The following is a 14,856-nucleotide window of genomic DNA, read 5'->3' on the forward strand; positions in this document are numbered from 1 at the left end:
ATAGCAGATGGAAACAAGACTTAGTCCAAACCACATCCCTATGTAGCTAAACAGTGTTCCCACACTCTTTAAAATACTGATAAAGACTGTAAAAGGTGACATATGTGTTTTATCAACTGCTAACAAAATGTTATAACTTATTGAATTCTTAATTGGAATAATTTTTTCAACAATTATATTGTTTAAGCTCTCAACATAGTTTGTTACTTAATAATAAAAACTTAAAAATTTTTAAAATTATTCTAAAATATTTTTAATTAAAGTGTTTCACTAATTCAAATGTGCCTGGAATATGATAATGAAACAAACATGCAAAAGGTTTTATGTATACTTTATTAAAATTATTGAATAATTAATATGGACAAACATAAAACATAATAAATCTCTTAACACACACTTATTGAGAAGTTAACACAGATCAACCACTTTTACAAAATATCTTTTCCTGTTCGAGGAAAAAAAAATTGCAAGGCAATGGGAAAAATGCGTTCGAGTAACTTAAGAAAAAGAATAAATAAAACAAAATATCAAAGATATAAATTATATAAAAAAACTTCATCACAGTATAAAACATTCTACAAAGGGATACTGTAACTAGTACAATATCAAAACGAGGCCTCTTGATGAGTTCAGTCGAAGAACAGTGAGATTTTAGGGAGTGTCTGGCAAAGTTCTGAATCCTCGACTTTTATGCTCATAATTTTTTTTCGCAATGCTCGAATGAAACTTCTGTAATTTGGCAACCAGTGGGTGGGGAAACAATTTAATGATCTCTTTAGAGATGCAGTCAACTTACGAAAAGTGAAATCGTTTTTTTTTGTTTTTTTTTTTTGTCAATTTTGTACTTGACCAAAGATAAACAGGTCTTACTGTGTATTCTTAAATTTACAAGCAATCAAAATATTTAGTGATATAAAATCAACCACACAATTAAAAAAAAAAAAAAAAAAANAAAAAACTAAAAAAAAAAAAAAAAAAAAAAACATGCTTAAACATTAATTTTTATTTACACTTCCATTAAAAAAAATTTTATATAAATTAAAGATTTACAATTCAAAAATTTATTTAGATTTTAAAAAAAATTATACAAAAAAGTTCAGTTGCCAAGTATTTTAGTTTTTACAGAAATTGAGAATTTTCCTGAATTTTTCAAGTGTCTAAAAAATTTGTCTGATTCCTTTAAAATTACTAGAAACTCTCAGTTCAGTAAATTTGATAAAATAAGTTGGAAAAGAATAGAATCACGAAGCTGCTCTTTTTTTTTTTCATTGAAAACTGCCGCTCTTTATTTTAAACAATTTGCTCTTTTAATCAATGTTCTATATTTACTGCCAATTACTATATGTTTAATTTAGTGTTTAATAAAACCACTAAACTTGTACTTCCATTATGAATTATAACATGATCAGCAATTTGAATGTTTCAAGATATCATTCAACATAACTTCCGCTATGAATTATAATGCAAAGGTGTTGATTTTTGAGAGAGATTTTTTCTATTGGTAGCAAAGTATATGATTTTTTTTATTTCATCTTTTGTTCAAATGTGATTTAAAATGCTTTTAACCACCCTAATAAATATAATATTCAAATTATACATATATGAGAGCCAATGATAATGCTGGCAAAAGTTAGACATAATCCTCAAAAACTAAAAAAAAAAAAATTATTACTATTTCAAAAACCTCAAGAATCACAAAAAGTTGGCAGCTATGATTTGCAATTTGAGTTTCGTAAAATATCACTCGACATGTTAACACACTTTTTTTACATTCTCAAATGCCTTTTTTACCTTTTCATTCAATAACAGCCGGCAGCAAATAATACAATGTTTATAAAAATAATTTATAGCTTGGTTTTTATTTAAAAAAGATTAATTTTCATGTATTTAATACTCTATCATCTGATTGAGTGGATTCTGGAAAAAGTTTAATTTGATGATTCAAAAAAGCTACGTTAGAAGCTTTCAGTTTGGAATTTGCTTCAAGAGTCGCAATAGAAGGGCTGACACATGGCGTTGAGCAGTGGGAATTAGTGAGATCACACTGATCCAAAAGACGAATCATTTCATGAGAGGAAGGTCCACCAGTAAAATTACAACCTAAAAAAAAAAAAGATTCCAAATTAGTTGAAGAAACAAAATATTTTAAGAAAGCATGTTATAAGATTTTTTATAACTTTGAAGTAATTCCAAAATTGTTAAAAGTACGGATAGTTGACTGAATAAAAAATAACAAGCTTCCTAAAATCGGAAGAAATTCAGACTTAAACAGGCTTAATATTTTGGAAAGTTAGGTTTTATTATTGTGATTTATGCTTAAATGTATGCTTTAATTTTACTATTCATAAGAGTTTCCTGTAATTTATAAATTCTAACATGACGCGAGCCTAAAACAAATTTAACAAAATTAATATCACAGCATAAATAAAGTGTAAAGCTAGCCCTGTTTTTAATGTTATCCCTTATTTAGCTATATTTGTGTAAATTAGCGCTGTTTGTTATTTTTTAGGTAGCTTGCGGAGTCTTCCGAATGTATTTGTTGTTTATTTTGTTGAAAATTAGATTGAGAGAATGTGCTATATAGAAAACACTACCAGTATAATAATAGTAGTAGATGGTGCATTTTTTTGGAGCTTAGAGGTAAAAGTCAATTGGAAGTAGTAACCTGGAAGTCTTCTGACGAATTTTAACCTCCAAACGCTTAGTTTTACATGGTCAACCATTCATAATTCTAACATTAAATTTGTTTTTAAAAAAATTATTCACTTTATGTTTTATTTGACCTGTTACGCATTTGAATCGGTTAATTCTAGTCTGAAACCAAGCAAATTTTTTTTTTTTAAATTAGTAATGAAAAATATATTTAAAAATAATAACAATTAATAATAACAATAATAAAGTTTGCATTAACCAGTCAAGAAATTTCATAAAAATATTAATTTTTTATCGAAAATGAAGTTATAATTCAAAAGTGTATTGATAGAAATTCAATTTTAAAATAGTTAAAGGCTTTAAGATTTCTCGTGGAATGATTTTTATTTTATCTAAATTAAAAGTTGTAAAAGTGAAAAAAATTTATTAATTAGAAAACATTTTTTTAGCGGCATATTAAGATGCAGAGGATATGAATAGTTTAAACGAGTGCTAGGTATTATAAATTTCTTCAATTAGAAACTCAGAGGGACGAAATAAAGTCAAATATTTTTCCTTACATAAAAGAGGAATTCTTAAAACGTGTTTCATTCATGCATAAAGGAAAAAAAAATTTTAATTCATTCGCAAAAATACATATTTATTTATGGGTAAACATGTTTTTATGTTCTCTTTTTACCAAGTGATACATTTCTGATTCCACTTTTTTGATAAATAAAAAATTAATAACCCGAAATATAGCCAAAGATTTTCACAAAATTCTACTTTACTTTTAACATTAAATGGAAGAAGAAAAAAAACTTACTTTGGTCTCCTTTAGATGCAAGATCCAAAGCAGTAGTAAGGTCCCACATCTGTAAAGTTGAAAAAATATGTACTCAAAAATTACAGCAAAATAAAATAAACTAACAATAAAAAATTTATATTAATGAAAATTTAAATGATCTTACAACTTTATGGATAAAATAATTAACGTGTCTCCCTAAAGTAATGGCCAAAAATTAACAAGGTGTTTTTTTTTTGTTTTTTTTTAAAAATAAAGAAAATTAGAAAAGCAAAGATGGTCTATGATTGCTTTAACCCATACATACATCAGCTTAATATTTTTCAAAAAATCCAATCATCAAACACTTTCATAATGGAGCTTTTCTTACTTGTCATGTCATAAGGATTAACATTTTTCAAACATGCATGTAGTGAAACTTTTTTTTATTTATTCATCAAATAATGAGGATTATTTAATATTTTTCAACTACACATATAGTGAAATTTTTTTTGCATTTACTTAAGGAACAATGAGGATTTTTCTTTTATGCTCTAAAGTATTTAATGATGCTTCATAATTAACACAGGAGTGAAATGTGTGTATGCTTTTTAATCATTTTCTCAAATTTTTTTGGTATTTATATTTCACAAACTTTTGATAGAATAAAGAAATTTAAATTGTTGTGACTATGAACACTTCAATTTATAATTGTGTTGATATAGAAATTCTACGAATTCTCGGTTTAGAATGTGATTTTCAAGTATCGTTGAAATACATAATTAAAGTGTAAATGAAATATGGATGATGAAGGAAGGGACACCTAGTTCTAATCCTTTTAAACACACAATATGATTTAACTCACCATGACTTTTAAACTTTAATCTAACAACTTACATCTAGAATTTTTGATAATAATGCAGCCAACTATTTAATAACAGGGTGCGCAGCCAAATCATTCAACAAAAAATAATCACCTTTCAAGTACTTTTTAAGCACTCTCTATACTTTAACAAAATGCAAAATAATTTTCAAAAACTTTACATGACCGTGATAAAATAATTAGTTTCTGACAAAGAACTTTTTTTTAAATACATTAGCCATTATAAAAAGATCGAGAGGTTTTTCGGTTCAGAGGATGGAATTTGAGAATATCTTGTAAAATGCAGCAGAGTTGCACATGTGAGTGCAATAATCTCACAGAACTCAGTTCAGTAGATGCACAAGCGGACTTGTAAGTATTTCATCAAACATGTAAAGTGATTGGCGTTTTTATACGCTATGGTCCGATGGTACGCCGAAATAGATTGCGGTTGAATAATTTGTGAGCAATTTTGAATAGAACAATATAAAAAACACACTTTTGCATAATACGTAGCGAAAATCGACATGGTTAAAGAAAAAAAAACTCATTTTCGAAAAAGGAAAATTAAGCACTTTTTAAAAACTTGCAATGAAAAAGCATCTTTAAGGGCCTTTAAAAAACGAAAATCAAAAATAAGCACCTTTAAGCACTTTTTAAAAACGATATGCACCATGTCTAATGATTGTAGCTTCACATTCTAGAACTTAATCTTAATGGCTCGCGGGAATGACCACAAATCAAATATGCTAATTAATTAGTACAGACTATATTTTATGTTACAAAAGCAGACACAAAAACTAACTTTCTTTGAATAAACGAAATATAAATAAGAAAAAGAATGAAAAAGGAAAGAAAATTGATTTGAAATGATTTTCAAAAATTTTTTTTTTTTTTTTTTACTACAACAAATAACATTTCGGGGAACTAAGTTCCACACCAGCTACAGCACTGGCTATTCTTAGATTGACAAATTTTATATACCTGTATAGCTCCATTGCTGTGACCAGTAAATATGTAACGTCTAGGCCTTGAACCCATTCTATTTGAACCCTCACACTCGTGAACACAAAATGCTGTTATAGATGAATTATCAACTGATTTTATGATGCAGATCCTAAAAATTAAATCAATTAAGCATTTAAAACTAAAGTATTTGTAGCAAAGATGAACACAAAAAGAAATAAAACTGTTAAGAAGAAATTTCTTATTTCCATTCTCCAGTGATTTTACTAAAGTGAAATTAGATTAAAAAAGAAAATTTGTAACATTCAAAATTATGATGACGAAACACAGATCAAACTAAAAAATATGCCATCACTTTAGACTCTATTTCTGTAATTTTAAATCATGTAATAGATCCATTGATTAGTATTTTATATTGGGTTTCAATAGACTTGAAGATTTAAAGATACACATTATTGATAGTTAGATCACTGATAGCTAAAATTGATAGTGATCATTAAAAATGTTAAGTTGTTTCCATAGAAATTATAATTTTTTTTGTTGTGCACAACTCAACTTTATGGAATATAAATGTATCGTTATTGCTTTGCCATTAAACATGCAGAAGGACTGCAACTTTTTGATCTTCGCTCTTTTATTTAATGAAGCTGTTTTAAGGTGAAGTTATTTTCAAGGGAGGTGGTAGTGCTAGAATCTTCTGATTTTAAAACTGGCTTTTTATACAGGCTTGGTTACTTCCGAAACCACGGCGTACTACGGCAAAGAGTAAGAAATGTGTTTATTCATATAGATATAACATGAGTGGACTTGAGTAAGGTTAAATCATCTGTAATAGTTGGCAGAGTAATACTAAGACACAAACAGGTTTTATAAAGAGGCAAAAATTTAAGTGCAGTAGCCAAAGATCTTTAAATCTCATTTATATTGAGTGGAATATTTCATTTTTAATGATCGATTTGACACCTTCACATGTGTGAAGAAAATCCACTTGTTGGAAATCTTAAAAATCCTGCTTTATGCTGATAAAAGATTTTCAGTTTTTCTAGAAATTTTTTTTAAAAAAATTCTTTTATTTTTAATTTTTAAGAAAGATAAATATAATTCGCAAAAACATTTTTTCCATTGCTTTAAATAAAATTTACTTCAGGAATTTTTTCGGAGTTTTAATCTTCAATTTTAACTACCAGTGTGACCAAAGTGGACCTAGGAAATTGTCATGAGACACCTGAGAAAAAGGATGAAAATTTTAAGTTTATGACTTATTTAAAAATATATTGTAATGATCATAATCCAGTGGAATTCTTCGAGCACAAAAAAAAAATCACTATTCCCTGCTTTTTCCCTGTTATTTTAGGTGATACAGTAGAGAACCAATTATCCGGGATGCTCGGGACCATCGCTATCCCCGATGCCTGAATTTCCCGGTTTTCTGAATCGACCAAAAAGTGTCGTTAGTCAATGTTTTATCGAACCCGAATTACAAGGAAAATGTGTAACGCATAAAGTAAGAGAAAAAAAGAAAAGCACTCCTAAATTTAAAAAGAAAAAAAAATGGTAGAAAAATAACATTTAAAAGAATAAAAAAAATTTCAAGTTTAGATAAGAAAAACAAGTTTAAAAAACACAAAATTCTTATATTTATTTTTTTAAAATAATTAAAATTCTTAAATTAACTAATATAAACAAAACCAATGATTAAATAACGCAATATATTTCATACCTAATCATACAAGGGCGGGGGGAGGGGGGACAAAAAATAAAAGGAAAACTTATTAATCTAAATCACAAAGTATGTGTCGTGATGTCTCTTCTTCTAGATGACATCCTCGACATAGAGAATTGGATTCTATTCCCATAATGTTTAGGTGTCTCCTGAGGATACAGTGACCAGTAAAAAGACCTACGATCTTCCTTATACTGTTTCTATTAAGCTTTAAGAGCTCCTTTTAACGTACACTAGGACAGTCTCGATTCAGCTCCTTAGCTTGTCTCTGACCGCCAGCAGTGCGCCATTGCTCATGGGCAATCTTCCCGAAGAGCTTGAAAATGGTTGTCCTAAATGAGGAGGGAGAAATTCCCAGCGCAGGTTCAGGGCCCCGGAAAATGATGTGATGTCTATTCTGCTCAAAGATTTGAGCATCTAGGACAGCATTGCGTCAATGCCTGGGAACTGCAAGATGTTCCTGTAAGGTGCTTGCTGAACTTTATTTCAGCTATAGTGCTTTCTTGCTAATCGCAACTAGGGTTTGGGTACAATAGACCTCTGGTCGATGTGCCTTGCTCGTCAGAGCTGCCCAACCTCTAAGTCTAAGTCTATTAATCTAAATAAAAACACTTGAAAATTATTGAACCAAAATGATAGTTAAAAAAGCAAGGCAAGATCAAAGGAATTTTTAAAAAAAAACTAATGATAAAATTTATGAATAAAAAGAATTTATTGAGTGCAAAATTTATCGTGAAAATAAAAAAAAAATCAAACGTAGTGGAATCAGAAAAACAAAACTGTAATCTGCTTCATAAAATAATACTATGTTTAAATTAATAAACAATTCTCCTTTTATTTATTTATTTTTTTGTTGATAAAAACACGATTTTTAATTACAGCAGATGTGATTCCACATCAAGAAAAAGTTGCAAATGATCCCGCACTTCCAAAGAATCAGAATTTGTTCAAAAGAAAAAGTTTTTATTTTTATTAATCTATGTCAAATAGATAAATATATTTTTCTCTTTCATTTTCTGTTCACTGATGTGCATGCAATGCATTTCCCACCCCCCTCGTAAATCAAACAGAAAACGAAATCAACATGCCACATCCTTGAGTTTGATTGACAGCCTAAAGGAGAAAATAAAACATTCCTCCCTTTTGTGCCTCCTCTCGATCTTCAAAGTCACAGAGGAAATGACGTTTCTCTGTTTAAACGTGGGGGGGGGGGAGAATTCTCCCCTTCCTTACATTTCCTTCCACTCAACTTCAAGGACGAGTCCAATTTCCGCTTCTTTTTCATAATCGTTCTAGTTTAAAATGGCTGGAAAACTGAGCAAAATTTCCCCCGGTTTTCTGGTTTCCCGGTTATCTGGATACCGGATAAATGGTTCTCTACTGTATTTAAATTCCCCATGTTTTCCAGGTTTTCTCTATTCCCGCTGTGGATTGGCAACCCTATTTAGGCAAGCAAATATATTAATGCAAATCTTTTTTGTTTTCTGAGTTTTTCTTTGCTTGGGGTGTCAAAGAGGGTTGGGCTGATCCTGATATTAATGATGGCGGTTCATACCGTTTTCCGGTGGAAGCATAGCGAACATAAAGTTGATCAGTTTCTGGAACAACTTTTTGAATGAAGACTTGTTCATCATCTTGCTCTCCATAAGGACCTGTAAAATTAATTGTACTTAATCAGAAATAAAATCTTTTATCTAAATTTAAATTACAATAGTTTATAGCTGCCAACATGGATAGGAAAAAACCCAGGAGATTTTACGAAACAATATAAATTTCATGATAATTATTGCATAATGTACTAAATATTTTACACATAAGGAATTTTAGGGTTTTTTATAGTCATCAAAATAAAAAAATTGCAAGATTTTCCAGTTATGATTGACATTAAACATACTTGAAATGTTACGTATCATGTATACTCATAATTTTGACTATTAATAGACATTTTGACTATTAATAGACATTAATAGACATAAGATTTTCCAGTTATGATTGACATTAAACATACTTGAAATGTTACGTATCATGTATACTCATAATTTTGACTATTAATAGACATTTAATTCATCAAAGATAGTAATTAATTTTTAAAAAAAAAGAGTTCAGAATAAAAATAAACTTAACATTTTAGAACAAAAAAAGTTTTGAACTAATTTCTATAAACAAGGTTTGCTTCATTATATATTACAATTACTTATTTAAATATTCAAGCAAGCAAGCAATAATCCGTACAAAAATTCTATTTCAATAAGAATTTTTTTTAGGAAACAATCAATTTTAGGGAATTTTCTAAAATATACAAAAACCAAGAGAATTTTAATTAAACCAGTAAACCAGGAGAAACTGGCAAAATCCAGTAGAATTGGCAGCTATGATAGTATTATAGAGACACACTCACCACTGTCGTTAGCAGTGCTGTAAGAAAAATTGGGCTCCAAATCTTCCAATGATATAACTTTAAAGGAAGCCAAAGGCGTAGATCCAGGCTGAGTTGATATCATTCCACGGAATCTCGTCACACTCCATGTCCTTGCATGATTATATTCAGAACATACTAATACACAAAATAAGAAAATTATCAGTAAAAAGTTATTTTTTAACAAGTCAAAGTAAGAAAAAAAAACTCTTTTTCAAAGAGAAATATCAAATATTAAAACAATTTTTAAATAGTTTATGATAACATTCTAGTTTGAATAATGTTACAATTAATTTCGAACCTATTTTATATACCGTTTTTAAATTTTATAAAAAAAAAGCAGCAATTGGAAAGAAAAATAAATTTTATGAATTTTTTAAGAAATTTGAAAATAGCTGTACTTTTTCATTATTTTACGTTACTGGGTATAGTTAAACCTTATTTTATAATTACATAGAGTACTGTTAAAATATAATAAAATTTAATATAGTGAAATCTCCAGGAAAGACCACCTTTGATTTCTTCTTTTTTTTTACCCCTTTTTTCCACAGACTCTGTATTGAAGAAAACCTTTAAGAGAGACCATTAAAAACTCCTCCAGCAACCATGCAAACCTCTGCACCATTTGGTGCAGAGGTTTGCATGGTTAAAAAGGTCAAATATGGAAATAGGAGAAAATATTAAAACAAATAAATAGATTCAAAATATTTTAAATGATTCTTGTTTAGTAAGTTTTTTTTTTTGTTGACAAACTCTGAAAAAGATTGACCTTATCAAGTTGCAGTGGGTTAAAACAAATGCTTAAAATTTATTTTTTAAGTTTTCTGGCCTTATAAGACATCAAATATAAATATTTTTGAAAAACTCCCAAACAAAATCCATAGAAGAAATTATAGCATAGAGCAAGAGTTGGCTCCACCAAGGCCTTTGAATACCAGAAGATTACAAAATAAAACACTAATAGCAATAACATTAGGTACTAGATGGAAAAAGAAAAAGAGGGTTATCCAGGCTTAATTAGGGGGCATTAAAACAAGTTGAAATTTCTGGCTGGGAAAAAGCAAAGAAAGGTCCTATCTTTATTAGTGAGATAGGCTGAAAGTAACAAACAACAGAACAAAAAGAAGAAATCCATAAGAGAAGAAGGAAAGGGCCTTAAGTGTAGGAAAAAGTATAAGTAACAAAGGTGAAATATGGAGAGAAAAAATAAGACAAACTTTTAAAATAAAAATAGGTGAATCCCAAATCAAGTAAAAAGTAATCAAATTGGCAACAAAATCTGACATAAAATATTTAGCTTTTTAAATCAACTTAGTAAAAATCAGACCTAATTTATCTTAATTTTTCTCGTATATAAAGTTTTTTTTTTTTAAATTTATTTTTTATTTCATCCAATTTAAAAAAAAAAAAAAAGACTTAATACTTTTAGAAAAAAATTATTTTGTTAAAGCTAATACTTAAGTAATTAATTACAAAGGTAATTCCTTTGGTAAGGCACATAATTAAAAAATAAATAAAATTTATTTAGTAATAATTAATTGAAAGCTTGAGTTATGGTCTTTTTTATTATCATTTAATGTTTTCGATTGTTATCAATCTCTATCTCATGCCATCTTCATTTTTTTTAAAAGACNCAAAGAAAGGTCCTATCTTTATTAGTGAGATAGGCTGAAAGTAACAAACAACAGAACAAAAAGAAGAAATCCATAGGAGAAGTAGGAAAGGGCCTTAAGTGTAGGAAAAAGTATAAGTAACAAAGGTGAAATATGGAGAAAAAAAATAAGACAAACTTTTAAAATAAAAATAGGTGAATCCCAAATCAAGTAAAAAGTAATCAAATTGGCAACAAAATCTAACATAAAATATAAAATATTTAGCTTTTTAAATCAACTTAGTAAAAATCAGACCTAATTTACCTTAATTTTTCTCGTATATAAATTTTTTTTTTCAAATTTATTTTTTATTTCATCCAATTTAAAAATAAAAAAAAAAGAATTAATACTTTTAGAAAAAAAATATTTTGTTAAAGCTAATACTTAAGTAATTAATTACAAAGGTAATTCCTTTGGTAAGGCACATAATTAAAAAATAAATAAAATTTATTTAGTAATAATTAATTGAAAGCTTGAGTTATGGTCTTTTTTATTGTCATTTAATGTTTTCGATTGTTATCAATCTCTATCTCATGCTATCTTAATTTTTTTAAAAGACTTAAATCCATCAAAAGGCTCAAAAATTTAACTCCTGATAAATCAATACATTTTTACATATTGTGCAAAAATATTACATTTTCAAAATTAATTCTAGAGGGTCAGTGAAAATTATTGAACACAGCAGTAGAAACTTCCATTTTTTTCTTTAATAAAAATCACAAAAATATTTTGCATAGTTAGTACAAACCTGATATAAGAAATTTTTCAGAGAGTACAACTTTAGTGACAGGACTTCTGTGAACTGTAAAAGTTTGAAACAGTTGCGGTCCATGACCAACAGTTTCTGGATGCTGAACAATAACACGAACTGTTCCTGAACTGGTGCCATATGCTATTTCAATCCAGTTACCACAAAGACCTAAAACAAAAGATAAATATTTTGTGAGTTACATTTATTTTTAGGTTCAGTTTCAATCCAAATAAGATATTGCTTAGTCAAATTATTAGACTGTATAAATAATCAACTGCACTGTAGTTTTTTAATAATTAAATATTTTGCAAGAGTTTATATGCCATACTTTTATATTTAAACTTGCATTTATTACATTACAATGTTAACCAACTGATATACGAACGCAATCAAGTGCAAAAGGCTTTCAGTCGCATTCTCGCAAGCGTCAGTTGCAGACGCGTTTCTGCGGCTTTATGCGCTTTGGTTATTTGTTTAGCAGTTTCATACTACACAGTAATTTCTTTATTTTGTGTGCAGACTATAAATAATCAATTGGAACATTTTCAACGTGGGTAAAGATGACGATCTTCCACCGTGTAAAAAAAAAGCTGAAGTAAAAGTCCTCGTGAATGCCAAAATATTTTCAAACCGTGAAATATCACAAAGATTGGAGCTAGTGTACAGCGCATAAAGAAGAAAATTTAGTCAGGGGACGAATTGAGCTCGAAACAAAAGATAAGATGCAGCAAAGCCTTACAGTGAGTCTAATATAGAGATTGCATATGGCCCTGCATGTGTTTTTGTTAGGTAGTTTCAAACTAAATAACAATTTTATTGTTTTGTGAAAGTCAAATGATTAAAATAATTTGAAGTTACAATATACAAAATAAACAAAAGTGAAGAAGAAAAAATTTCCAATTCCAGGTGGCCATTCTGTAAACAAAATTACATTCCTGTAGATTTGCAAAACAAAAAAACCATTTTTTCCCAAATTTTCATGACTTTAATCTAAATAGTTTTAATTGTCATTTAAAAATTTGCATACACATTTCAAAGTATTAAAATTTTTTACTTAAATACTGAAAAAAAAATTTTTAATCAATTTTTATTTCATACACAAATTTTTCATATAAAACAAATATATATATCTTTTTTATAATTCCTTTTAAAACATTTTCATTGTTAATTTTGTTACAGCTAAGATAACAATTGGGTAAAAAAAAATTTCATTATACTAATGCTTTAAAACATTAAAAAATAATTAAAAGAAGATTTAAGCAGAATTATTTAAAAATTAAACTATTGATTTAAAAGGAACTGATGACAAAAGAAATAACTGAAAGTTCCACTGGATAAGTTTTGAAACATTTATAAAACTCTTGCAATAAAATTGTGCGCAAGTATGGTAATATCATACTCAATAGAATGCTTATTGCGGCTGTTTCAAAAATTTCCAGAGTTGACAGTAAATTTCCCTAAACATTCCAGAATTTCTCTGAATCTAGAGAGAGCCCCCTTCTGCATTTCTAAAGATAAGTATTCTGAATTTTCATGCAAAATGTAACATGATCCAATTTAATCATAGTTACACTTTCCACAAACTAATATTTTGCAGTTTTTTTTCCACAAAAATCTTTTAAACTAATGCAAAAATTAGTAAGGAATTAAATATTTCGGAAACAAATCAGTCAGTTCAATTTCACAAAAAAAAAAATAATAATAAAAAGAGTGAAATTTTATAACTACTAACTCATAAAGAAATATTAGGTTTTTCTATTATTTACAACAATTGTTTCTACAATCTTAACAGAAAAACTCTATTAGGAGTTTACATAACCTGAAAATTTTAGATAAGAATAACTTAATTTGGGTGTTAAAACCTAAGCATTTGATGGAATGTATAAAATAATTTATATTACATCTGAGTTATTTAAAAAAAAAAAATGTTGCTAGAAAGTTAAGCAAATCTATAGAATTATGTAGTTGAAAGAAGTTAATAAGAGCAGCTAAATTTTAATAAAATATGTTTTATTTGATCTGAAAAATAAAATATAATTTATATTACATCTGAATTACTTTAATAAAAAAAAAGGAGTAAATGTTGGTACAAAGTTAAACAAATCTATTGAAATATGTAGCTGAAATAAGTTAATAAAAACAGCTAAATGTTAGTAAAATATGTTTTATTTGATCAAAAAAAAAATATATAATTTATATATATTACACATGAGTTATTCGTTAAAAAAATATAGGTGGAAAGTTAAGCGAATCTATTTAATTATATAGTTGAAATAAGTTAAATAAGAGCACCTAAATATTAATAAAATATATTCTATTTGATCTGAAAAATAAAAATTGCATAAAAATATTTACATTTGCAAAGCCATAGTGAAATACAGACTGAACAAAGGACTTAAACGATAGTATTATATGATACTGTGTGCACTAAATTTAAAAAAGAACAGATGTTGAAAACTTAAAAATAAGTATGAAAAGTTCAATTAACAGTAAAATGGGCAGAACATTTTTTCCTTCATCAAACAAGAAAGAAACACAAACATTTTTCGTCTAGAGCGCTGTATGATAAAATGAGTGAAAATATCTTACTAGTCTTAGGTGTCAAATAAACACTTATTGCAGTGATGATATCATTGGATGGATCGTGATACAGTTCAGTCACTAAAAGATCATTATCTTTCATCCTTAAGGGAAATTTTTGCATATCTGAAATAAATTAAATCATAACCACAAAATTTAACTATTATAGCATAACGTTGAAAATCAAAGAAAAAATCTTGTTTAACAAAATACTTTGATAATACTAGTTTAAAAACAACACAATTACAGTATACTCTCGATATCTCAAAGTGGAAAAGACGCTAAAAAATTTTTGAGATGGCAATTTCAGAACTAAATATGTTCTAAAAAGTAGAAATATATTTTCTAAAAAGTAGAGTAATGAAACATAAGAATAACTACTAACAAATATGTATGTAATGATAGTTGACTAAGTCTAAATACAAAAATTATAGTTTTATTTTTAAAAGTCAAAAATAATTATGCTTTAAATAGAAAAAAAAATACATTGC

At 27.6% G+C, this 14,856-nt stretch overlaps 1 protein-coding gene across 3 annotated transcripts in view; it reads right to left on the bottom strand.

Annotated features, from left to right (window-relative positions):
- Positions 1–314: 314 nt before the first annotated feature.
- The window catches only part of LOC107455184 (BTB/POZ domain-containing protein KCTD3), a 46,169-nt gene continuing 31,627 nt past the window's right edge, over positions 315–14,856 (bottom strand). For all 3 annotated transcript variants that reach the window (XM_043039774.2, XM_071183015.1, XM_043039775.2), the window contains exons 12-18: positions 14,375–14,491; positions 11,783–11,953; positions 9,365–9,520; positions 8,522–8,618; positions 5,262–5,394; positions 3,458–3,506; positions 315–2,100 (exon numbers count right to left, since the gene is read on the bottom strand). In XM_043039774.2, coding sequence (XP_042895708.1) covers positions 1,880–2,100; positions 3,458–3,506; positions 5,262–5,394; positions 8,522–8,618; positions 9,365–9,520; positions 11,783–11,953; positions 14,375–14,491 — 944 coding nt within the window. In that variant the 3' untranslated portion in view covers positions 315–1,879. The remainder of the gene's footprint in view (positions 2,101–3,457; positions 3,507–5,261; positions 5,395–8,521; positions 8,619–9,364; positions 9,521–11,782; positions 11,954–14,374; positions 14,492–14,856) is intronic.

The sequence above is a fragment of the Parasteatoda tepidariorum genome, chromosome 7 (assembly GCF_043381705.1).
Source record: "Parasteatoda tepidariorum isolate YZ-2023 chromosome 7, CAS_Ptep_4.0, whole genome shotgun sequence".
Taxonomy (NCBI): domain Eukaryota; kingdom Metazoa; phylum Arthropoda; class Arachnida; order Araneae; family Theridiidae; genus Parasteatoda; species Parasteatoda tepidariorum.